The sequence below is a fragment of the Lampris incognitus genome, chromosome 1, assembly GCF_029633865.1.
Source record: "Lampris incognitus isolate fLamInc1 chromosome 1, fLamInc1.hap2, whole genome shotgun sequence".
Lineage (NCBI taxonomy): Eukaryota > Metazoa > Chordata > Actinopteri > Lampriformes > Lampridae > Lampris > Lampris incognitus.
Window position 1 is genome coordinate 144,140,138 of NC_079211.1, and position 25,354 is coordinate 144,165,491.

At 50.0% G+C, this 25,354-nt stretch overlaps 1 protein-coding gene across 2 annotated transcripts in view; it reads left to right on the forward strand.

Annotated features, from left to right (window-relative positions):
- Positions 1-21,347, forward strand: part of lmx1bb (LIM homeobox transcription factor 1, beta b) — a 48,394-nt gene extending 27,047 nt beyond the window's left edge. Inside the window, exons 3-8 of one of the 2 annotated variants that reach the window (XM_056290635.1) lie at positions 14,090-14,322; positions 16,478-16,653; positions 17,268-17,345; positions 17,755-17,821; positions 19,415-19,576; positions 21,136-21,347. In XM_056290635.1, the coding sequence (XP_056146610.1) occupies positions 14,090-14,322; positions 16,478-16,653; positions 17,268-17,345; positions 17,755-17,821; positions 19,415-19,576; positions 21,136-21,293 (874 nt within the window). In that variant the 3' untranslated portion in view covers positions 21,294-21,347. The remainder of the gene's footprint in view (positions 1-14,089; positions 14,323-16,477; positions 16,654-17,267; positions 17,346-17,754; positions 17,822-19,414; positions 19,577-21,135) is intronic. The other variant, XM_056290643.1, reaches the window with a different exon arrangement.
- Positions 21,348-25,354: the final 4,007 nt, after the last annotated feature.

The following is a 25,354-nucleotide window of genomic DNA, read 5'->3' on the forward strand; positions in this document are numbered from 1 at the left end:
GCCTGCTCTTAATGGGCCGGCACGTTTATTTGTACACAACGTACTTTCACGAGATCCATAATTACAGACCGGGCGAATGGGCGTCTTGTGCAAGGTGCCGGCTCTCTGCATAAACATCCCCCCCGTTTAAAAGTGTTAATCGGGGGTCTTTGTCTAGATATGCCCGTGCATTTCACAGGATTGTCTATTTTAGGATTACACAGGGTCAAATTTCTCCCACTCTTAATTAGATGAGGGACATTGTAATTAAATCAAATTCATTATCCTGAGCTCTAGAAATCAGAGGGCTCTATTGGAAATAAGGTTAGGCTCTGCCTCATCCATCATGCCCTAACTAACCAATTTACAGGCCAGCCTTTTGCATGAGGCATTATTACCTTGTCATAAACAGTTACCTTTAAAATCCCCGAATCAGGGCGTGATAGGCCAAGCTTTTATCACATTAGTTTGTGCTACTGTGTCAGCCACTTTCAGCCCAAGATAAAGTAGGCCCCCAATAATGTTATTAGTGACGTCAGGCAGAGACGGTGCAAACGACTGCTATTCAAAGCCGGGCTGGTAATCTCACATAATTAAGGAATACTGTCTCCGCCCACATGGAACAGAGATGTAGGACCATTTCACTGCGGCGTGTTTGCCATTTTTAAAATATTTATTTCTTTATATATATATATATATATATATATATATATATTTTTTTTTTAAGATTCAAATATCAGTGGGCACCACTGACACCACTAGCCGTGCACGTCTCATTCCTGCAGCTGCGTGTCACAACTCCCCGTGCGTCCATTGTCTGGGAAAACCGCAGCGGAAAGAACGCTTCCACCGCGGTTATGCCGCGCTCAGTTGATTTCTCAACTTCTGCAGAAATGACTCGGTCATCGTAGCGATTTTATGTTTTTTTTTTTCTTATCATATTCAGACCGAGATTATGAATTCTGACAAACACGTGTTGCTCCATTTCGACCGTTGTGCGTTCGTTACGGACTATTGTGCGTGTAGCGTTATAGACGGTGCGCTAGGGATGTAAGAATGCTTCGGGAATAAAATTTATAACGGTCCACCATAGGGCCACACGCCTTTTAAATGGCCCTCAGTGGTGGACGCATATTCAGGAACACATGAGGCCTGTCCTGTGATCTGTGTTGGAAAGTGAGTTAGTGAGCTCCGTTCTAAAGCCGGTGATGGGAATGGGCAGAGAGCGGTGATTTGTTGGCAGTGTATATTACAGCCCATGGTCAGGCAGGCAGGGATCAGAGAGGCGTGTGTGTGAGGGATAGGACAGGGGGGCTTATCACTCAGTGTTTACTCATAGTAAATTGAGTTGAAATAATAGTCTTTCTCTGAGGCTAGACAATGGAGGGGGCTGCAGGCTGAGGGCTCAGGCTGTGGCAGAGCTGGCCCGGGCCACTTCAAAATGAAAGGCTGAGCCCAGGGGCCATGAGGAGGAGGCACAGGGGGCCTTTATGAAGACGGTTGCACCAGTCGCGGAGCAGACACCCCTCTGACAGGCACCTGGGTAGGACAACGGGAAGAGAGGTGTGGAGGGCTGGGGTGGGAGGTCGGCGGGGTACAATGTTGGGGCCCCGGGGCTCTGTCATTAGGTCGGTGGCGGAGAGGAAGATGACTGCCCTGAGGACAGTGAATCGACAGGTCCCTTTGGGACGGGGGGGGACCGCAACCTCTCATTCCCCTGGGTCTGAACCAGGACTGGTGGGACGTGTCAGTGTGTTAGCCCCCCTTGACACGCTCTCATAACCTCTGGCTATGGCTAAGCTCCAGGAGCCCAACCTGCAGAGAGTTAGAGTGTGTGTGTGTGTGTGTTTCAGACACACACACACACACACACACACACAGATTGAGTGAGAAAGATGGATAGAAAGACAGGGAGCAAGAAAGCATATCCATATAGTGCACGGGCCCTCCCATTCCATTGTTTCTGCCTGTGTGTGCGTTTCAGCTGCACCTCAGCTCTGCCTCTTTTCCTTCATTTATCATTCTGCAACATAAAGTGCTGCCACAGCATTATAGAAACAGCTGCTTTTTTCAGACAGGCAGAGAGAATGGGGCTGCTCGGCGGCACACAAAGAGGCTCCTGGACCCAAAGAGAGTGTAAAATTGGTCGGTGAATGCGAGCCCTTTTCTCTTGCCGAGACGGCTGACCGTGGGTGTCACTGCGGCAGGGGGACATTGTCATCGTATCTGGGCGAAAAGTAAAGATCCATATCCGCCAAGTGGTTTGAACAATGACCGGCGGGCCGCCAAACGAGACTGTCCTTGTTTGCAGCTAAACACGCATGTCTACAGCTGCCGCCGCACCGCGCTCCCCTCGCGCGGAGCTCATATCGGCCCGTTTGACCAGGCCTCGCGTATCGATCCATCGGCCAAGGTGAGGAACGCTGTACTTCTCATCTCTATCAGTACTGCAATGTCACAGTGCCGATAGGCCGAGCTGTGAGGGGAGAAACAAAACCCGGTCGGTGCGCTCTGAGGGGGGTCACAATGCAACCGCTGGGGGGGGCAGAGACCAGACCACAGGGTTGACGTGAGGTGAGTGCCGGAGGGTCTTGCAGATCCAGGGCTGGGCTGTGCGTTGTGGAGGAACCAGGCGTGCTGTGCCATGCTTTGCCATTCCATTCTGTGCCCCAAAGGCTCCACGTGGAGAAAAGGGAATTTTGTTGAACCTGTTCTCTTCCAGCTGGAGAGATGAGATTATACACTCCGCCAACCACATGACAGTGAAATGCTTGGCGTGTGGGAGTGTGTAAGAGAGAGAGAATGAGAGAGAGTGAGTATGAGCGAGAGAAAGGGAGCGATAGATAGAGAGAGAGAGAGAGAGAGAGAGAGAGAGAGAGAGAGAGAGAGAGAGAGAGAGATCAAGTAAAGGGCATTAGACACCTCCTTTGCCAGACCTCCTGGGGCAAAATGCATGCTTGAATTCTTAAAGACATGAACAAAATAGTTTCACGGTAACATTAGCCGCTAACATGGAGAGAGAATCTCTTTCAAGATTGGATGCACAGAAACACAGGGACACAATACAAGTTTCAGCAGGCATCGGAGAGCCAGACAATTCATTTATTGTTCTTTGGGGGGGTTGTTAGCGACTCTGGCAAACCAACACACACACACACACACACACACACACAAACAAACAACGAGGAACAATGAAATCTTGTTGTGCTGTACGTGGAGATGTCCTGTTTCGGGGGAAACGGAGCTGAGCGTGCACTTTGTCTCATATATTTGATATACAACAGTGACGATCTTCCCGAAATATTTCTTAAATATTAGAGTTGAAATCCCAGTTACGCACTCAAGACACATTTGTTGAAGCCATTAAGATTTGTTGAAGCTATTGAAGCTAGTAATTCACGATCACTGGCTGTGAGGAACTTCTGGAATTGTATTTATTACCAGCAAACAGGAGTTGTGGGTGTGACGGCGGCTTGTTCGCTTAGAGCACGAAACCGTGTTTGTGTAACTTTATAATTTATTGTTGGCCTTACTTTACAGTCCTGTTTCGAACTATATTGCTAAGCTAACACACTGCTGCAGGATAACTTTTAATGGTTGCCTTTACTGAAACTATATGATGATGATGATGGCATGATGAAGAATAATGTAAGCAGCAAGGGTCTAGATGAGGTTGCTGTAAATTATATTTTTGCCAAAAAAGAAAATGTTTCCCTATTTGCAGTAATAACGGTGAGAAGCAGCCCGTCACTGCGTTAGCTTCACAAACACACGAAGAAGAGCAGCATTTTTAGCCCCCCCCCCATATTCCCCCCCCCAACAGCTATATAACTCATTTTCATTGGGCGAGGAGCTATGAGCGACCCCCTTCCTTCGCCAGAAAAAAAAAAAGGAAAACGCTTCACGTTCGAGAACTCAAATTTTTACTTGGTGTAACATTTCAGATATTTCGAACGAAAGCAGAAACGCCGATTCCGTGTTCGATTCCCTCGGCCGCAAGTCAGAGCAGCTTATAAGCGCGCATTCAACGTTTTAAAAAAAAATAAAACGGCGCGACACAGTGACCTTTCCTTCCCTCCGAGACGCCGACCCGAGAGATCCTGGGGGCGGTCGTAGGTGGTCTCAGTAACGCGGCCCATGGTTTATAGTGAAACAGCGGGTTTTGGGTTTGCTCTGTGGTGTGTGTGCGCCCCTCTGTCTGTTTGACACATTCCAACACCGCGCTCCTCTCCAAGGCTCCTAACTACCGTTCGGTCGCCATGGTTACAGCCATACATCCATGCCAGCTCTTCACACTCAAAGACATATTTGTTTGGCTAGTGTAACTACGTCCCCCCCCCCCCCACACACAAAAAAACCACACACACAAAAAAAAAAGAAGAAGAAGAAAACACGGCTTTTTAGCATAACACCTGCTAATCTCGGGATTTGGCTCTTTTGAAGAGGACCGCTGATCAGAAATTCAAATATATTATCTGAATGCTAATCTGAACGTTAATCCCTGGCCCCTGGGTCTTGAAAGCATCCTGTCCCCCGGTAACAGTGTTTATTTTTCATTTGCTGTGTCTTTCTCCTTTTTCCTTTTTTTAACAATTCTTCTCCGTTAGCTTGCCGCCCCCCCCCTCCCCCTCCCCCGTGGTTATTTATGATGGTAGTTTCAGCCTCTGAAGGTACTGTATGTGGCCGCGGCTCGTGATCCGGACGCCCCCGGAGAGAAGGGGAACGATCGCTTGTCTGCTTCCACTGAGAACTTTTAACTTCGCTGGACGCCGTCCCGGGGAAGTTAGCCAGCGGCCGGCCTGCTTAATCGATTGATCCAGCCCAGATGTTTTAGTTTTCACATTCTGTTATCTCCAAGGACCGTGCCGCCCCGGCTTGATTTGATGTAATCCAGCGCTGACATCAGAAGATAAAATAACATCGCTACTAAACAGAAAAACACACACGCTCCGCCGCCGAAGGTGACGGGGATGGTCACCGTTCTCACCGAGGTCAACAAAGACCTGGCGAATGCGGAAGGTCGGGCGACGCGAGGGCGTTTGACTCCGTGAACCACCCCCCCCACCCCCTTTTTTTACATGATGGTCTATTTGACGTCTATTTTTCATGGAGAATTCGGTGTCACGTTCTTTCCGTTATCGAGTTAGTGCGTGTGCAGCTGTTGTGGTGACATTTTGGATTTGGATTAATGCGCAAATGGCGAGAAAAGCAAAAACTGAAGCAGTACCACGGTGTTGAAAAGTGCACCACGTCTTAAAAAGTGCTAGTTAACCTTTTTTCTGTTGCGCCATATTGAATGGTTATATCAGTCAAATCAGTGTGTGCGAGTGTGTGTGTGTGTGTGTGTGTGTGTGTGTTTTTACTCCTCTGCTTCCACATACATCTGTTGAGCGATGCATACCTGATAGCTGAGCCGTGGCCTCCGTTATCGAGCTGGGGCTCTGCCGTCGATCTCCGTCTGCAGCGACGCCGCACCGTAAAGTCTGCACGAGAAGAGTGGAGAAGGTTACGCCGGTAAAAGAGATAGAGAATCAAGGGGGGGGGCTGGTAAAGCCGGATCACAAATAGACGGATCCAGATCTTGGGGGGAACTTCTAAGTCCCGGTCGCCTCGCATTCTTCACACACACACACACACACACACACACACACACACACACACACACACACACACACACCCCCACCCAAACTAATTTTGGGCTTAGAATGAATCTCCGTTAAGTAAACAGAGCCTCTCATACAGCCAGCCGCCACCACAGTGATGTCCACATCATCTCTGGCCATTAAAACCTGGGCAAACACTTTTTATTTACACCAATATACTAAAGATTGAAGAGAGAGGAGGGGGGAACACACAAGGGCCTTTTTTTTCCCCTCCTTCTTCTTTCTGTTCCAGATTGTCTCTCTTTCTCCTTCGCTACCTATTATTCCAGTATCCTTCAGCCCTGGTAAACTCCTCAAGATGGACACTGCTTGGTTCTGGGTGGAAAGGGGTCAAGCTCCGCTGGCCTCTGCACGGAGCTGTGGAATTTTTCATTAGTGCACAGCTGGGTCACAAGTGGCTTTAAAGCCGTCTTAATATTGTGTAGGCCCACAGATTAGGAGCCCAGAAAAGAAGCCAAAGCGTGATGCTCTCCACTAGACCCTGTCTTTGCATATTTGCAGACTTGTGCTTTAGAGCACCTCATATTACTGTTTGTTTTATCTCTTATACCCAGCACCTCGGGGTCAACAGTAATTATAAAGCCCACCAATCCAAATGTTGTTTTTTAACCATTTCTGCACCGGATCTCGACGCCGCGCGTTTATTTTCGTTACGGCGGAGCGTGCAAAGCGTCTCAGCGGGTCCACATTTCCATCTTGATTCGCCGTTTACGTCAAGGCTTCCACAACGCAGCCATTGAGAACTGCTTTTTTTTTTTTTTTTTTTGGTGGAATTGATTTGATGCAAAAACGCCATTTTCTGTCTCTTTTTTAAAGGTGATGCAGGAACTTTGTGCATAATAAACACACGGGGAGGGGGGGGGCTGCACAACTTACAATGCATTAGGATTAAAAATGGGAAGAGAAAAAAATGTGTAGAAGCCAGTTCTATCTGTGGGCAGTTATAGGCAGCCATAGCTCTATAACATGTGATAGCCATTAGACTTATTGTGGCCATCACTCTCTCTCTCTCTCTGTCCCTCTCTCTCTGTCTCTCTGTCTCTCTCTCTCTCTGTCTCTCTCTCTCTCTCTCTCTCTCTCTGTCTCTCTCTCTCTCTCTCTGTTTCTCTCTCTGTCTCTCTCTCTCTCTCTGTCTCTCTCTCTCTCTCTCTCTCTCTGTCTCTCTCACTCTCACTCTCTCTCTCTCTCTCTCTCTCCTTTTGCAGCTCTTTTAGGAGCGGCAGCCGGGTGGGATGGCTCTTTGTGCAGGCCGAGCCCTGCACGGAGGGCTCTGCTCCACCTCACCTAGATTGCTTCTGAAAGGACAGACAAAGAGAGCACCGACGATAGGATGATTAAAAATACAAAATGCGGTGCAGAGGAATTTACAGTGGGGTTTTAATGGGTGCCGGCCAACCCCCCCCCCGCCCTCGCTCTCACCCGCGTACTTTTCAGAGAGCGTACGCTGTTAAGATGTCACGTCTCCAGCGGGGCGGCTGGAGAGATGCCCCTTACAACGCAGGGTTACCGGGGCAATAGTCGTGACGAGAGGCAGAGCGGGGGGGGGGGGGCACTTTATAGCAGGCTTGTAATTCACGGTCCCCTAATTTATTTGTTTAAGGATGAACTCAGCCAGGTAAGAGCCGCGGCTGCGAAGCTCAAGGGAGGGGGGGGGGGGGGAAAGAAGCACAGGAGGCTAATTTGTGGTCGTTTTTCCTCCCCCGCACCGTTACGGGACCTGCGTTGTTTGTGCCGAGCTCTCGAACCTGAGCCCTAAACGCGGCGTTGTATTCATTTTACAAACTCGGGGGACAGCAGCTGTCCAAACAGTGCTGTGTGCGCGCGCCCGGCCGCTCGCTCCTCCCGTGTTTAGATGTGTGCTCAGGCCTCCGCCGCTGCCCGCCGCACGGTCCTCTCACAACAAAGCCTTTGTTCTACCTGTGCGGCGGCGGGCACCGGCGAATTCTTTCCATAACCTGCGGAGGAGGGGCGGTGTTATCGCAGATTAGGCCTGGCGGCTCATTATCGGGCACACGTGAAGCAGAAGCGACGGATCGCTCGGTGCTGCGGGGACAATTCTCAGCACCCTCCTGTTGCTTTTGGCACCTCCCTCGAACAAACAGAAGTGTGAAAAAAAGAAAAAGAAAAAGAAAGGAGGAATTTTAACCGTCGAAGCAGTCTCTCTCGAGCAGAAGTGAGACGTGGGCCCTAAATCAATACCTGCCATGGCGTATGTCATACCTCTAGTTTGCATATGCTGGTAGGCTATAGGCCAAGGTGGGAGCCCCCCCCCCTCCCCAATTTCTAAAGCCCTCCTCACTAGTCTAAGGCCGTGATGGATGTGCTGCTAGTACTCGCACGTGTTGTGATGGTGATATATAGATCTGTTGTGATGCACGTCGACGCGATCATACATGTTTAACCGCATCCCCCCCCCCCCCCCCCCCCCCCCCCCCCCCGCCGACTAAACCGTAGAACACACAACGACTGGAATGTGGTAATTTGAATAACGACTTAAGGGTTTGGATTACCTCGGTTCTACGTACGGATGCGGCCGGGCGGCCGGGGACGTGTCTGAGGACCGGCTCACACCGCTGTGGGGATGAAGCGGCCGTCCGACAAATAAAAAAAACCCACCGGCGTCGCCTCAACCCGAGACGGTGACCAACTCTAGCGCGCCAAGCTCTGCTCGGCGGCCATTACTTTGCGTTATCGCTTCGTAACGCGGGGCAGATGCGGACACCCAACGCGTCCCCGGCTATTATCTCGCCGCCCTTTCCGCGCCAAGCGCAATCAGCTCGCCTCATTCGTCCCCGGCGAGCTCGCAGGCGGCCGGGGCCGCTGCGCGGCGCAGGGGGGGGGGGGAGGCAGAGCCCGCCGGCCAGGCCGCTGTGATGGAGAAGGCACCTTTGGGCCATTACTGGTGTACGCGTCTCCCTTTAATGTGTTTTACTTTTACCTGCTGGGAGTTTAATTAAAAAACAAAGAGCCTCAATTTAAAGGCCATTATTATGCTAATGCGGTAAGCGCGGGCTGGCGATTAAGCAGCTTTTAAAGCTGACTGGAGCTGGCCCCGGGGACGAGAAGGATGGCACTTTTTATTTTGGCTTCATTACTTCCCATGAATCTGTGCTCCAAAGGGGAAACGCTGATACTCCGAAACCGGGTCAGTTGTTCAGATCGGTTATGTGCGCGGTGTTATTGCTGGCACACACCCCTCCCCCCTTTTCTTTCTCCACACCATAACTGTTCACTGACTCGTCCGTCCAGAAATGTTTGTTTCGATGTCCTTATTGTGCCGGAGACGTGACACTCAGAAGGATTAGTTAACGAAACGGAAATAATTTTAGTTGGGTTATGTTTACCCACGCAGACACCCATCGCATTAAAGTAATCCCTTTCTGTGGCATGTTATTATATCTCCTTCTTCTCTTGTTTTTTTTTTTTTTTTTTACCTCTGCGCCTCTGCAAGCAATTAGACACCGGGATCAGCCAATTTCAGGTTGCTATCTTTAGAGCCGTGCGGTCAACATGCCGCGTCAGCTGTATCTGGAGGACAACACGGCCGTAAGGAAGCACGACGACTTCTGGGACGAGGACGGCGTCCGGCCGCAGAGGTGGCAGGCAGCGGGAATGAGAGATACGGATGCAACACGTGGGTGTCCACGCTGACTGCAGAGCACATGGAGCCCCACTTCCTGGGCCCAGGCGGGGTCTCAAGCTGCGAAGCAGCTGATAATCAGTCAGCATCCAGCTCGTTTGAGGGACCTCTGCTGCGCTGATGGCTCCCAGAAGACGAGCGGCGGACCGTTCCAGCGGCGGAAATTCGCAACAAAAAGTTGCGTCGGACGCGAGTTGATCAGAAGTTACGTGGGTCAAAAAAAAAAGAGGTGCAAACTCCAAAAATTTGAATTTCTGATTGCACAAGTTGAATTTCCGATTGCACAAGTTGAATTTCTGATTGCACAAGTTGAATTTCTGATTGCACAAGTTGAATTTCTGATTGCACAAGTTCCGATTCTAGCCGGACTGTTGGCTCGGTGGATCAGAGAAGTACACCAGGAAGTGTCAGCCATACATTGTCGACCGGTTGCTGCACAGCCACTTTGTACAGCCGGGAGGCCTCCGTCTGACCTGCCTCGTAGGCCTCATCTCTCACCTCCGCATGATTGGCAAGGCCACAGGTTTCCCGCCCCAGCACAAGAGCCCATCTTCAAAGTAATGGCTCACAGCTGTTCTCCGGACTAATCCTCATCCCCTCGGTCTTTGACGGGATGCGGTGACGTAATAGCCCGGGGCTATTCTTCCCTAAATTGTTATGGTATTTTTCCGAATGTTGTTCGACAACAAAGGGCGGCGAGCGAGACCCGTAGCATGTGCTGCTAAATGTAGCCCGATTATCAAGTGCCTCAAGCAAACTCCTCACCCCCTCCTCCGACCCCCCCCACCCCCTCGTTGTCTATCTCCCTCTCCCTCTCTTACTCACCTGAGTATCTCTTTTATCCCACCCAGTCGTCCTGATCCTTGCACTATGGCGGAGGCATTGAGAGTATAATGTCTGTGGAGGGAAATCGTCGGCAACATGTGGTTAGAGCTTAAGATGTTGTCACACTTTAAGTTGCCGGTAATCTGTTCAAAGGGAAAGTGCACACTTTGCCAAAGCGCCTCGAAAGGGGGAACAGAGAGGAGGAACAAGGGAGAGAAGAAAGTCTCTTAGCTGCGCTTGGCTCGGCTGAAATATTCCTCAGATAAAATTCACGTCGGTCCACAAGCTTTGTCTTCATTGTAATGTGCTGTTGTGTGTGTGTGTGTGTGTTGTTTTACATCGTCGGGAACGCAACATCAGTTTGGTACGAGGGACCTCGACAGAATGATAGGCTGTGTCAAAGAGGACCAAACATCACGCAGGGGGGGGGGGGGGTAGACAAGGGATGATGGGAGCTGAGGATTAAAACGAAGGACGTGATGATTCCTGTGGGACAAAGGCATGTGCTGAGCAGGGCTCTTTTTTTATTTATAAGCGTAGTTCTGGGGAGGCCTGGGTAAATATTGACACTTCTCTGCTTGAGGTGCAGTCATTGATCCACACAAGGAGGATCCCGTCACTCGATCTGTGCGCTCAGGTGTGGGAGGGGAAAAGCGAGGGGCTGAGACAAGGGCTTTCACGCTGGTGGTCCTCTTTACGGCGTTCTCCCCTTCTTCCCCTGTCCCTTCGCAAACAGCCGAGCGCGGGCGCCCATCACGCCGATGATGTTGACCCCGCTAGCCGCGTCAGCGGGAATCGTGTTACCCACGCCGTCAAAACACCGAGGGTCGCGGCGTGGGTTTCAGACCGATACGAGTCGTCTCGCGTCGGGGTCAGCGGGATCGAGCAGGAAAACAGAAACAGCGGAAAGGTCATTTAAATCACATTAAGGCAGAGTCCGGTTTCGGCTACGTCTGTACTTCATCTCTTCAGCTGTGTCCCAGTAGATGTTCACCGAGAGCTCGCACAACGGCAATCTGTCCTCGGCTAATGCCGTCCCCGGAGTCGGGAGAGCCCAAGTTGCCGATGTGTTTATTAACTGGGATTTTATATTTATATATATATATATATATATAATGTACTATATAGGTATATGGAAACGCGTAAATAGAATTTACACCTTCTCCCGTGTCTGCTGTTGGTGTGCCGGCCCAATGGCCTGGGCCTCAATCCACTAATCAGGTAATGTTGGGGAGGTTGAATGGCGTGCCTCCCCCTGGTCAGCCTTCACTGCTCACACAGTGGTGTTGTTTTAAAGAGCATTCTTTAGCAGCTGAACTTGGAAAGGTATTAAAGTGGGATTAGGCTCCTCCACAATCCACTGCTTGTGTCATTCAGGGAGTTGTGTTCTCCTCTCCCTGCCGCCACCTCCCCACTCCTCCTCTGTTTGATTGTGGCGAGCCGCGGGAGTGGGACTGACTGTGCCTTTCAAAGGAGAGGGGTAGGGTTAAATCCCTAGTCCACTGCTCCCTGCTAATTCTCCTTGTTCCTTAGAGAAGGATTTACTTCTGCTGCCAGCTTCTCAAAGGCCCTCTCTGCCCATCCGAAAAGTCACCGTTGCCTTCCTGTGGAGGTGTGGTTGCCATAGAAGGGGCGTCATGCATGGCTATTCCATCTGAACCCCACTGGGAGCGGGGACCGGGGACTGAAAACAGGCAGAAAGTCCGGATTAGACCGGAGGACAAAGCAGGACAGGAAGATTCCAGAAGGGACGAATAGGAATTACAGCAGCAAAAATAATGCAAAGTGACAGAGAGGGGAAATAGAAAAATAATGGCTTACAAGATTAGACTCGGCGAGGAAAAGGAAGAAAGGAACGAGGGCTCAATGAGAATGTTTTCATCTGGATGAGAAGATTTGAGAGAGTGGTTGTAGGTGAATGCGCAATCCAGGACACATCTAACAAGTCATTTCCTCAGCTTTTCTGTCTCTTTCTTGGGATAAGCTACCAATCATTAGCTAAACATTAGAGTTAAAGCTGGGAACTGGTCTTGACAGATTCATCACCCTTCCTCTCCGATCCAAGAATGCAACATGCTAATCCGGCCGAACATTCAGGAAAATTGGAGACACTAAATCTTGCGTTTAGTTTTAGCGGCATCACTTGCTAGGCTTTTTTTTTTTTGGGGTGGTGGGGGGGGGGGGTTCAACGATGTTATGTTGCTCTTTGACAGTATTTTGCAGTGACCGAGTAAAGTTTGTGAATCGCTGAATTGTGCAGGATAAATAAAGCCGGGGTTGGCAGGTCACCGCAACAAGCACTCTTGCTTGTTTGAGAAACATGCCAACATTTCTTTTTCAAAGGATTATCCGTGAGGTTTTTTTCCATAGTTGAATAATAATCTCCTTAACTTAGTATCATAAATGAAAGATTAAAGGATTGTGCGAGCCCCGCCAGTGTGCCAGTTTTGATATCTCTGTTGTTTTCGCCGTTGCGCGACGGTTCAAAAAGAGAATAGAAGAAGAAGAGATCGGGATTGCCGTTTGCCGCGTCGCGTTAGGTGCGGTTCTCGGTCGTGGGGTATGAACGCCGTCCGTCGGCGGGCAAAAGACCCCCTGTCGATTGTTTTGGATGTAATTAAGGCGGCGTTGGAATTGAACTTGCAGCGGTGCTTTGTTGGTGCCGCTCTGAGAGGTAGCAGCAAAGCAATTATTTTACAAAAGCCGCACAGACACCGTCAAAACCCACCCCGTCTTGTTTCCGCCACGCATACAGCTGCTGTAGTAGTAGGCCGTGGGCCACATACACAACCCCCCCCCCCACACACACACATGCACACTATCAGTGTATCAGTAGTCAATCAGCACCTACAACACTATTACCATAACAAAACCATCCTCTGGTTTCCCTCCACTCATATTTACACATTATATTCATCACCGCCGCTCATCCCTGTCCCGCACTAGCAGATGATGTGGACTGCCGCGCTCGCTGCCACCCTGCCTCGCACAATGAAATAGATGTTCACCACAAATAGATAGGCGGTTGCCAGCTGTCTTCCAGACCAGGGCAAACAAAGGGGCCGCTAATAAATTCAGCTTTACGGCTGGACAAGATCAACCACACTCCCTGCCTCCTTGCTCCATTTAATGTGGCTTCTTCTGAACAACAGAGAATGAATTAAATGCCTCTCAGCCCGCCAATAAAACAATGCAAACATCTTCCTGAAAGGATATAAAAGAAGATGGAGGTGTTGTCTGGGATACGGTGATGGAGGCAGTGCCGCACCACGGAGGCGTAATATTTGACTGTAAGATGAGATATGAAAAGATTACGAGGCAGCCCAGTCACGAGAAATGAATCATCATCAGGACTTGTAGATATGGCATCTGCTAGGTTGGGAATATCGTGGATATGAAAAGTGCAGAGCATGTGGCGTAGGTGAAGAGCTCGACCGGAATCTTCGGTTGTCATCTTGACATGTTCGGAGTAAACATCTTCTTTTCACATGAACACAATTAACCAGTCTTTTTTTTTTTGGGGTGGGGGGGGTTGCAAAAGAGTTTTTGGGTGCCCATGACTGATCTCAGGTTGAATGATGTGTGGCCGAGTCCATCCTGGACAGTTTAACAGATGAGCTACTGTCAAAAGAATCACCTTGTTGGCTGCCCAAAGGATTAGCGGGGGATCCTGCCTCCACTTTGACTCCCCTCGATGGGCAATTCAAGCAAGGCTATAGGGGACAAAACAGACACACACACAGCTAGCCAAGATAACAGCTGTGGCATGCTGTATGTATATGTATAGTATATATATATATATATATATATATACATATATACACACATATATATATATATAGTATATATATAACTTGGGTTGTTCAGCTTTTAACAGTCTATCATCGTCACAACACCCTCTTCTTCGTCATGCTCTCCAGGTTGTTTAGCTTTTAACAGTTTATCATCTTCACAGCACCCTCCTCTTCTTCGCGCTCTCCAGGTTGTTTGCGACCAAGTGCAGCGGCTGCATGGAGAAGATTGCCCCCACGGAGTTCGTGATGCGGGCCCTGGAGTGTGTGTACCACCTGAACTGCTTTTGCTGCTGCGTGTGCGACCGCCAGCTGAGGAAGGGGGACGAGTTTGTCCTGAAGGAGGGTCAGCTGCTGTGCAAGATCGACTACGAGAGGGAGAAGGACTTGCTCAGCTCGGTTAGCCCCGATGACTCAGACTCAGGTAAGCCCCTCCGCGTTCTCTCACACAAACACGAGAACAACAGGCTGGTGCTAACGCAGCATGGCACCCCGGTGTTGTGCTCCGCGGGCCGTATTACTCGTACAGTCGGGGCCGTGATAAAAGTGCTCCATCTTGGATCTATCTATCCTGAATCGGCCCTTTATATGTCCAGCAGCGCCCACTGCAGCCTGTAATTTACCAGATTTGTGCGTTTGAACTATTTTGTACACAGTATGTACGCCACTAAAATGGTAATCAGGTCATGCCGCGAGCGTTCCGAACGCTAAAAAGCTCAAGTTTTCCCCCAATTAATTTTACTGAGTTAAGAACAATAAAATGGCAGTAACCACTTGTATGGAGTTAAAGCATCAAAAAGAGGAACTTCTAAGATAGCTACATCTGCCGCTTTTCGGCGGTTGATTTTGTAGTATTCCAATTTGGGCGAGGAGCGTAGGTTTATGATATACAGTAGGAAGTGGAAACAGGACGAAGCCAAGCCACCCTGTATTAATGACTATCCATGTGTGGGCAGGATCTGGTGCTGGAAAGAATTAAATCACTGTATCATGGTGAGTGACAGAAGGATTTGGGGTCTCTCTGCAGAAAGCCAAGCTGCGCCTCCTCTCTTATCAGCTCTAGTGTTCCTCGACTGTAGCCTCCACTCACTACGAGGCGTATCGCCAAGCCCCACTGTTCACTACCATCTGGCTCACATTTAAACATGCACAAAAGCAGGGAATTTGTCAAATACATCTGTGCCTGTGTCAACTTTGTCAACTTATGGGAATATTTGCTTTACTTCCTCGCTTGGTTGTGCCTCGGTGTATCACAGAGGCTTGTCTCTCTCCGTGCATGGCTCCAAAACCCAAGCTGGAGAAAATGTTGACATGAACAGAGGTTAACCTCGGCATGCGGCAGATGAAATGTAGGTTTTTTTTCAGCGGCGAGATGTGGAGACATATCAGAACCAGATGACGTGAGACACGGAGCCGTCATGTATGGGTCTCCTCAGCAGTCAGTGGGACCCTACATCATCAGGCTCCGTTAACAGCACCGCTGGTTTGTGTTTGGGAGCGCTTGCTTTCCGTCTCACCGACCTACGTTGAGCGATAATTGCTTCGCCGCCCTTTTTTTTTCTTCTTTTTTTTTTTTAATTTCACATGTTGTGTCTACATGGTTCTCATCTTAAGAAGTCTTGGGGCTCGAAAGTGAAATTCGAAGTTCTCTGCAAAATGTAGCCACCGCTACTAGTGATACACGTCATTACAGGGCAAGTCACATCAAAGGGTTCGTGATTATGCCTCAGATTTGACAGTTACAATTCACTGTAGACGATATACTTGGTGGCTACGTTTTGTTTATTTACGACGCCATTACTAGAGGATAAAAACCTGCAGAAGTAAATTCAACAAATTTAGATTAACGAAGCAAGAAATATCCCTTAAGTCACCAAGTGGTTCAATATAGCATTAAATATGTATTCATTTGCTTACTGGTTGCAAAATAATTGTAATTTCAATGTTAAGGAAATGAAAAAAATGACCGCCGCTCCTCCCATAGCTGTTATTTTACTTTCTTCGCACATCATACGACGCAGAACATGGAAATTAATCTCAGTTATTGGGTTTATTACTCAAAGCAGTAATATCCTGCTGTGGACAACAAGAATGTTAGGGCCCATGGAGAAATTTTAGCTCTGAAACGGAGCAAAAAGTCTTAATTTCTTTGCAGTGTCACGGGCGACACGTTTCCCACATGTCTGTCTGCCGCCTTTTCATGTTGCAGTAAATGCAGTTTTCTTATCAAAAGATTGATTTAGTGTAAACCAGACAAAGCTGAGAACAATAAATTACAAATGACACAGTGTCCATTTTAATGACACGCGTGCATACATCATTGCGCTCTGCTGCAGGGCTACTCACCCCTGCGAGTCTATAGAACAGGCATGCGGCCTATTCCTCGTAATAAATTGATAACCGAGTATTAAAAACACATGTGTCCCCTTTGATTATGCACTTGTGGTGTCTGAATCTCTTGGAAAAGAGTAGAACGAAAATAGATTCATCAGCGGACTGTCACTGACTTAAGGGGTGTAGCCGGTTCAAACCCGAGCTGATGTTGTGGGGGAGAAAAAAAAAATGACTCTATCTTGCAGAGAAAAGCGATGACGAGGAGTTGGACATCAAGCCGGAGAAAGGCATGGGAGGCCAGGGGAAAGGGGACGACGGGAAGGATCCCAGGAGGCCCAAAAGACCCCGCACCATCTTGACCACCCAACAGAGACGGGCCTTTAAAGCGTCTTTCGAGGTGTCCTCCAAACCCTGCAGAAAGGTGGGTCGGACCCGACACCCAACCACGTGTGTCTCAACGCGGACTCGAGGTGTTCACAAGCAGCAGTAGGTTTTAGTTGCCGTGCTGTTTCGCACCATCCTCCCAACACCGAATCCCTTCCATTCGCGTAGTGGACGCGGAGAATTAAACACAAACCGCAGGCTCTACGGTAGTCTCACAAATAAAATTCTCAAATTCAAAAGCGCCCCCACCCACCCCCCACCTCAGAGCCGGGCTTTGAAGTGGTGAGCGGGATTCTGTTCTGTGTTAACCGATGTAGTGGCGTAGCACAGTCTGCCTGCAACCAAATGACAAACCGAGAAGGGGGGGGGGGGGGGAGCCGCCCTTTAACAGAGTAAGCCTTAAAAACATGTCCTGCAGCCGGTCCTGGGCTTTGAAGACGCAGAAACCGAGAGGTCCGAGGAGCATTGCACTAATTCAGCATTCACTGATATCAAAGCGAAATAAAAGAGGCAGAGAGCCCATTTGGACCCGTGCCAGCCATATAAAAAACACAAACCATTTCAATCTGTTCCTGTGTGAGTCTATGGTTGTTGTTGTGTGTCTTCGTTTTCCTCTGTAACGGTGCACGTATTTTGTCTCTCTCGTCTCAGGTGAGGGAGACGCTGGCCGCCGAGACGGGACTAAGCGTCCGGGTGGTGCAGGTGTGGTTCCAGAACCAGAGAGCCAAGGTGCGAACACGGTGGGGGCGGGGACTCGTGAGCTACTTCCGTTCGTATTTAGCAATTGTGTCAGGACACAACAGCCCCGTCCCATCTCGCCCTCGCAGGAGAGGAGTCCAGCGAATAAATCACCCTAACTATGCACGCTGAAGTTATCACCACATTCCTTTCACAAAAGTAAAGCGCAAAGGGTTGCAAATCCACCTCACCCTTGCATTAAATGTCTACACCCTCTGCGTTCCGATTATTATCTGGAGGGAAGAGGAGAAAAGAGCTTTGATATTTGACAATGAAGTGCGCCGAGATGCAGCTTCACGCGGTTCATTTGAGGGTGAACAGCAAGGAGCATTCTTTTCAAATTAAAGCGAGCACATGTTAGTTTTGGGAGTTCTTCACAACTTCTACTCCTTCTTTACAGATGAAGAAGTTGGCAAGGCGACAGCAGCAACAACAAGAGCAGCAGAACTCTCAAAGACTCGGCCAAGGTATAGTACAGAAACCTGCAAAGATGGCAACGGACCGATATCCCAACGCCGTTTCCCACTTCGGTCGGTTTAGCAGCTATATGAACTACACGCTATCACAGTAGCTTATTAGAAGGACTTTGGGGTGGGGCGTCCGGGCGGCGTGGCGGTCTGTTCCGTTGCCTACCAACACGGGGATCCCCGGTTCGAACCCCTGTGTTGCCTCCAGCTTGGTCGGGCGTCCCTACAGACACAATATGCCGTGTCTGCGGGTGGTGTGTGTCCTGGTCGCTGCGCTAGCACCTCCTCTGGTTGGTCGGGGCGGGAACAGCGTGACCCTCTCACGCGCTACGTCCCCCTGGTGAAACTCCTCACGATCAGGTGAAAAGAAGCGGCTGGCGACTCCACATGTATCGGAGGAGGCATGTGGTAGTCTGCAGCCCTCCCCGGATCGGCGGAGGAGGTGGAGCAGCGACCGGGACGGCTCGGAAGAGCGGGGTAACTGGCCGGTAACCAGATGGAGACAACCATTAGTTCATAACTGGACTGGAAGAGACATTGAATAAGGGTAGTTGTAATGGCCTTTGCTGGCATATGACCTCCCGGGTGTTATTCCATGTCTCTCGGGGTTTCCCAAGATGGAGAATGCGAGGACTGTAGTCATGCATTTCGGAGAAATGGGAGGTAGGTGCCGGTAATGCGTGGGAGGGGTGCGACCATATCTCAGCGCCGGAGAAGTGTTGTCTTAAGCTGAAAGATACCACGGCCAATGTGTTTTTATTTGTGGTCGGGTTCGACCACGGTTTGTTTAGGGAAGAGCCGGTTTAGAGGTCGCACATTCATTAGAGGCAGCAGATCCAAACGAGAGCGCTTCAACATCAGAAAAAAGTGCGTGTCGGAAAACTCGTGGCGCTCAGACGGAGCGAGCGGCTTGCGTCATTCCACAATTGAGCTCAACCACTGCAAAAGAAAGTGCAGGGGAGCCGGGCTTCACCCACGAAGCCACAAGGCCTGTGTGTCCCGCTCGCCGCTTAGTTAAGTGTTTTACAAGGGGATTGTAAAAAGAGAAAAGAAAAGAAAGAGTAGCTTCATGTGGATGTAGTTAAAGATGGAGACAGGCGGTGCAGGTAGTTGTGAGGCGTAGCTTGCAGACATGGCTCCGTCTGCCTGTATTATACCTCCACCATTAATACTGATCACTTACTACCTAATTCTTACAACCTGGGTACACAACAGAGTATGACCAAGTATATAGTATCTGTGCTCTGCTGTCGGTATAGCGTGCTTAGTTAAAGGTACATTCCGCACAGTGTAGGAATGACCCCCAGCTCGTTTGATGGGCCCCGTTATTGCCATGAATAATCACCCCCAACATAATAATCAAAACCCCGAGTGTGAATTTGTGACTAAATTCAGTTTTAGAGCCGCCCCTCATGATATATTTTAGCGTCTCAATGGGGGTTCAAAGGTCATTCAGGGGGCGCTTAGTCACACTCTGCCCCAGACCCCTCGTGACTTGCACAGTCATCCCATGTCCACTGCTGAATTATACAACAAGCTGTACTTTTTATATATATATAAATATATTTTCCCATTTGATTTCCTCTCTTGCAGAGGTGATGTCCAGTCGGATGGAGGGGATGATGAACTCCTTTACGCCGCTGGCTCCGCCTCAGCAGCAGCTGGTTGCCATGGATCAGAATGGCTACAGTACGGATCCATTTCAACAGGGGCTCACTCCCCCACAGATGCCCGGTGACCACATGAACCCATATGGTGAGCATCCATCCCCTTCCACCACCCAACCCCCAGCAGCCCCCCCCACCCCAACACACACATGCTATGCCTGTCCCTTGATCAACCTCATAGCTCCCCAGTGCGGGACACATGTCTGACCACAGCCCCCTGATTTAAGCTGTATGAGCAGGGTATGAGCAGTTTACCCTCCCACGTGAGATAACACAAGCACACTCACAGACTGTCGGTTTTTGAAGTTCATTTTAAAATCAGTTTAACGTGTCTTACGCCCCCCCCCTCCTGCCCATGCTGCTGAGACATGTGATGGTTTCCAGTGGTGGTTTGTATGGACATTTTGGCGATTAAAAAAATATGACAAAAGTGTTGTGAGAAGTTTTGTGCCAGAACGGAAAGATTCGGCCTCTGCTGGGTTTGTGTGTGGTACAACAAAGAAGAAGAAAACACAAACAAGAAGGAGGCGAAGGATCAGTCAATCAAGTCGGAGTCTACAGGATGTAACTGGAACGCCACATTTCTGAGCGGTGTCCTCAACAAGTCCCAGAGGGACCATTTCCTCAAGTTCATAACTTCCTTATAATTTGCCTCCATTTAGTTCCTCTCAGTTGGAAGAGCCTAAACCCCCAGTCTCATCACTCTCCTTTGGTTCGGGGAAAAGAACAATATTGGCAAGGCATTAAAAGATATGTCTCATCACACTGTCCCCATTTTGTGCAACACTATCATTAAGATCCAGAGTGTAATAAAGTTAACTATTCCCTCCAGAGAAATAACATGCTGAGGTTTTATGAAAGGCGTAAACAGTTACTATTAACCAGCTCTTTTAGGAGGATGCCCCTTGTTTACATGCTCCCTCGCAGACCACGATTGTCCCAGGGAGGGCAGCAAAAAGTGAGCTTTGATGATATCTAACAAACCACTTCTCACAAATTATGATGACACACCATGGCGGTTTCTCAACGTGACGCCCAGTAATTATTATTTTGCAACGCTGTCATAACTGTAAGATTGCATTTTGGATTTTGTGGTCAGTAGCAAGCGGCTTAGCGTTTTGGCGTGACTTTAAAATGATGCTTTTCGGGGGCGTGGCGGTCTATTCCATCGCCTACCAACATGGGGATCGCCGGTTCGAATCCCCCGTGTTACCTCCGGCTTGGTCAGGCGTCCCTACAGACACAGTTGGCCGTGTCTGCGGGTGGGAAGCCGGATGTGGGTATGTGTCTCCTGGTCGCCGCACTAGCGCCTCCTCTGGTCGGTTGGGGCAGAGGGGCAGTCAGGGGGGAGGGGGAACTGGGGGGGGAACAGCGTGATCCTCCCACGCGCTACGTCCCCCTGGCGAAACTCCTCACTGTCAGGTGAAAAGAAGCGGCTGGCGACTCCACATGTATCGGTGGAGGCACGCAGTAGTCTGCAGCCCTCCCCGGATCGGCAGAGGGGGTGGAGCAGTGACCGGGACGACTCAGAAGGGTGGGGTAATTGGCCGGATACAATTGGGGAGAAAATTGGGGGGGGGAATCCAAAAAAAATGATGCTTTTGACAACTCACCATAACGGCTCTTTTCCATGTCGTCTCCCCACAGGTAACGACTCTGTATTCCACGACATAGACAGCGACACGTCTTTAACCAGCCTCAGCGACTGCTTCATGGCGTCGTCAGAAGTCAGCTCCATGCAGGCCCGCGTGGGGAACCCCATCGACCGCCTGTACTCCATGCAGAACTCTTATTTTGCGTCGTGAAAGAGCGAGATCGTCGCCACGGAACATGCTGCCCACCTCCGTTTGTCGGCTGACGGCCAGGAGTTTCAACGCCAACCATGGACGAGAGAAGAAACGACCCTTTTTTCTTTTTCTTTTTTTTTCCCCCTGCAGTAGCTCCTGGTCATCTGCAGGAGCTCGCTCAAAGATAGTAAAACCACTGTTGTAGAGCAGTGAAGATTCCTGGGGGGGAGAGAGAGACTTGAGATATTGTTAGATATTATTTGGTAGGATCGTCTATCTGTCACAGGAGATGTTGCTCCTTTCTTTGTTCGCGTAAAGAAAACGAGTCGATACTGAAGCCACTGACTACGCAGACTCAAAACCAAATAACACAAGTGAGTTTATACAGTGCATGATCAATTGTAAACTAAAACTTTTGTACACACACCCCCCTCCCCCCCGGTTAAAAGACGTGGTGTTCGGACTGATTCTTCTTCCCCACGGCAAGGATGTCCATGTCCAAGGATAGCATTTCGATCTCTTCGATAGGTTTAGATATCGTGTCAGTAGTCAGTAGGCGCAGCACGTCTGCGGGAGTGACTGTACATTTTGTGTATGTGTGTATGAGAGAGTTCAGTTTCGTTGGGTGAGGAAGAGCTGTTTAGGATATTAAAAAAAAGAAAAGAAGAAAAAAAACAAGAAAAAACTTCGGAGAAATCGGTGGACGAGTAGGACCGGTGAAGTGTAAATACTGTCCCCCCCCCCAAGCAAATTGGATGTGCATGTTAAAAATGGAAAACATTCTATTTATTTAACTATAACAGGCTCTTGAAGGTACATATTAAAACTGAAAAGCTTTATTTAAAAAGGAGAGCAATTTTTTTTGTTTTGTTTTTTTTTTTTTGTTGAGCAATTAGTGAGTAAAAGTATCACAACTCATCTGTATGCCTTTTAATATGAAGATTAACCCTTCTTTTTTTTTTCTCAGCTAAGCTGTAAATGAGCAATGTGCTATTTATTTCGTACAGACCAGAAACCTGTCATTGTCATTGTCATATGTGCATTCTCAAATTGTTAAAAAGTTGCTAAATGACCAAAGTTGATTGGTTTGATGAATAAACAAATGTCTTTCTCCTGAAGATAAACGTTCAATAAATGCCATTCAATGATCATCCGAATGTCAGCTTCTCAAAACCCGGTAGGACTCCTGCTCTCACATGAAACCCCCCCCGGGGGCCCTCGTCTATCAGTCGTTACTGTGGGCAAATTTGTTCTTACACACACACACACCCATGGAGTTTTTTTTAGCCCTCGACATTGTCTGGCAGACAGCTGCAAAGCATGATGGTTATTTTGTTAGTCCCTCCTCCTAACATCTATAGGTTGTTTGCATATGACGTCACGAACTACAGGAAGTGATTTTCTACACAGGAAGCACTATCACACACTTTCGAAATGCCTATGTTTGGCGCCATTAACTGAGAAACCACGAGTTTTTACTGAGTACCAAAAGTTGTTGTTCATGGGGGGGGGAGGGGGTGTGCAAGAATTTGACCGGAAATGCCGGAAAAAATGACTTGTGAACCGTCGCCTGCGGTCGGGAGGAGCGGAGTCGGATAACGCGCGTGTGTGCAGGGACCACGTCATCAAAAAAAATATCACTCTTCATCATAACACAAGGCTCATGTCCAACATGTCTTACTTCCTGTTTATACCTTCCTCTCATAATCTCGTCTAAACCAGCTCCATCTCCTCCGTTCCGCTTTCCCCTCCCTGCCCTCCATCTGAGTCTCGCGCGTCGCCAGAACCACGTGACCGCGAACAAGCTATCGCCTACGTCTTGCAGTCGCCCGGGCCTGCAGAGACGTCGGCGTTAGCCAACCGGTGTCTAAATCCAGGGGTTAGCCGGGTCCTACACTGGCCTGCGAGACAAACCGCAGGGCTGGAAGATCCCATGGGTGTGTAAGAACACATGTGCCCACAGTAACGACTGATACACGAGGCCCCTGATGTGGGAAGGGGTGTGGGTGTGTGTGTGTGTGTGTGTGTGTGTGTGTGTGTGTTGGGATGGAGGGGAAAGTACATGTGACGCAGCACTACAGTAACGTGACTGGAGAGCATGACAAACCCCCCCCCCCCGGCCACAGGGGCCTGTGGGTCGGCAGTGCGGGTGTGTGTATCATCTGGGCGAGCGCCTTCATCTCCTCAGCGTGGCCGGTGAGGCGGGCAACCGCCCAGACAGCACCACCTTCGTGTCACCACCTGCCACGGTCTGTTTGCACACGCATATGATTAAAAATAAAACCTGACCTGCTGTGCTGCACCGTTCGGGACGTCGCTGTGTTGGCTCCCTCCCTCCTCATCACCAGAGGTCCCGCAGACATACAGCTCAACACATCTGCATAAAAAGGAAAAAATACATATATATGGAAATTTAGTATGGCTAATTGTGAGTGTGTGTGTGTGTGATGGCCTGGCGGCCTGTCCAGGGTGTCTCCCTGCCTGCTGCCTAATGACTGCTGGGATAGACTCCAGCGTCCCCGGGACTATATATAGTCATACACATATATCATGTACACACCTATATATATATATTTATATTTATTTATTTATTTAAACCCCAAACTGGTCTTCAGGTGCACTAGATTAAAAGCCTGTGTGTGTGGGGGGGGGGTCTATGCGTGTGCGTCCATACCTGTGTGTGAGAGGCTAACGATGACAGAAGGCAGATCTGGGTGTGCGTTTCAGTGTGTGTCTCAGTGTGTGTCTCAGTGTGTGTCTCAGTGTGGGTTTCAGTGTGTGTCTCAGTGTGTGTTTCAGTGTGTGTCTCAGTGTGTGTCTCAGTGTGTGTCTCAGTGTGTGTCTCAGTGTGTGTCTCAGTGTGTGAGCATTATGCTGCAGAAGACTCAGTAAACAGCAGTGACATCCACGTGCCTCTTGCAGTAAACACAGCACACAGACACACACGGCGTCTAAAGAGAACAGACGGCACGACCGGCTACAACCTCACCCTCCCTACCATCCTCCCCCACCTGGCCAGGTGAGCCCAGAGAGAAGTCCTCCTCACCAGGCCAGGGGAGCCCAGGGAGAAGTCCTCCCCACCTGGCCAGGTGAGCCCAGAGAGAAGTCCTCCCCGCCAGGCCAGGTGAGCCCAGAGAGAAGTCCTCCCCACCTGGCCAGGTGAGCCCAGAGAGAAGTCCTCCCCACCTGGCCAGGTGAGCCTAGAGAGAAGTCCTCCCCACTAGGCCAGGTGAGCCCAGAGAGAAGTCCTCCCCACTAGGCCAGGTGAGCCCAGAGAGAAGTCCTCCCCGCCAGGCCAGGGGAGCCCAGAGAGAAGTCCTCCTCACCAGGCCAGGGGAGCCCAGGGAGAAGTCCTCCCCACTAGGCCAGGTGAGCCCAGAGAGAAGTCCTCCCCACCTGGCCAGGTGAGCCCAGAGAGAAGTCCTCCCCACCTGGCCAGGTGAGCCTAGAGAGAAGTCCTCCCCACTAGGCCAGGTGAGCCCAGAGAGAAGTCCTCCCCACTAGGCCAGGTGAGCCCAGAGAGAAGTCCTCCCCGCCAGGCCAGGTGAGCCCAGAGAGAAGTCCTCCTCACCAGGCCAGGTGAGCCCAGAGAGAAGTCCTCCCCACCTGGCCAGGTGAGCCCAGAGAGAAGTCCTCCCCACTAGGCCAGGTGAGCCCAGAGAGAAGTCCTCCCCGCCAGGCCAGGTGAGCCCAGAGATAAGTCCTCCTCGCCAGTCCAGGTGAGCCTAGAGAGAAGTCCTCCCCACCAGGCCAGGTGAGCCCAGAGAGAAGTCCTCCCCACCAGGCCAGGTGAGCCCAGAGAGAAGTCCTCCCCGCCATCCTCCCCGCCAGTCCAGGTGAGCCTAGAGAGAAGTCCTCCTCACCAGGCCAGGTGAGCCCGGAGAGAAGTCCTCCCCGCCAGGCCAGGTGAGCCCAGAGAGAAGTCCTCCCCACCAGGCCAGGTGAGCCCGGAGAGAAGTCCTCCCCGTCAGGCCAGGTGAGCCCAGAGAGAAGTCCTCCCCGCCAGGCCAGGTGAGCCCAGAGAGAAGTCCTCCAGGCCAGGCCAGGTGAGCCTAGAGAGAAGTCCTCCCCACTAGGCC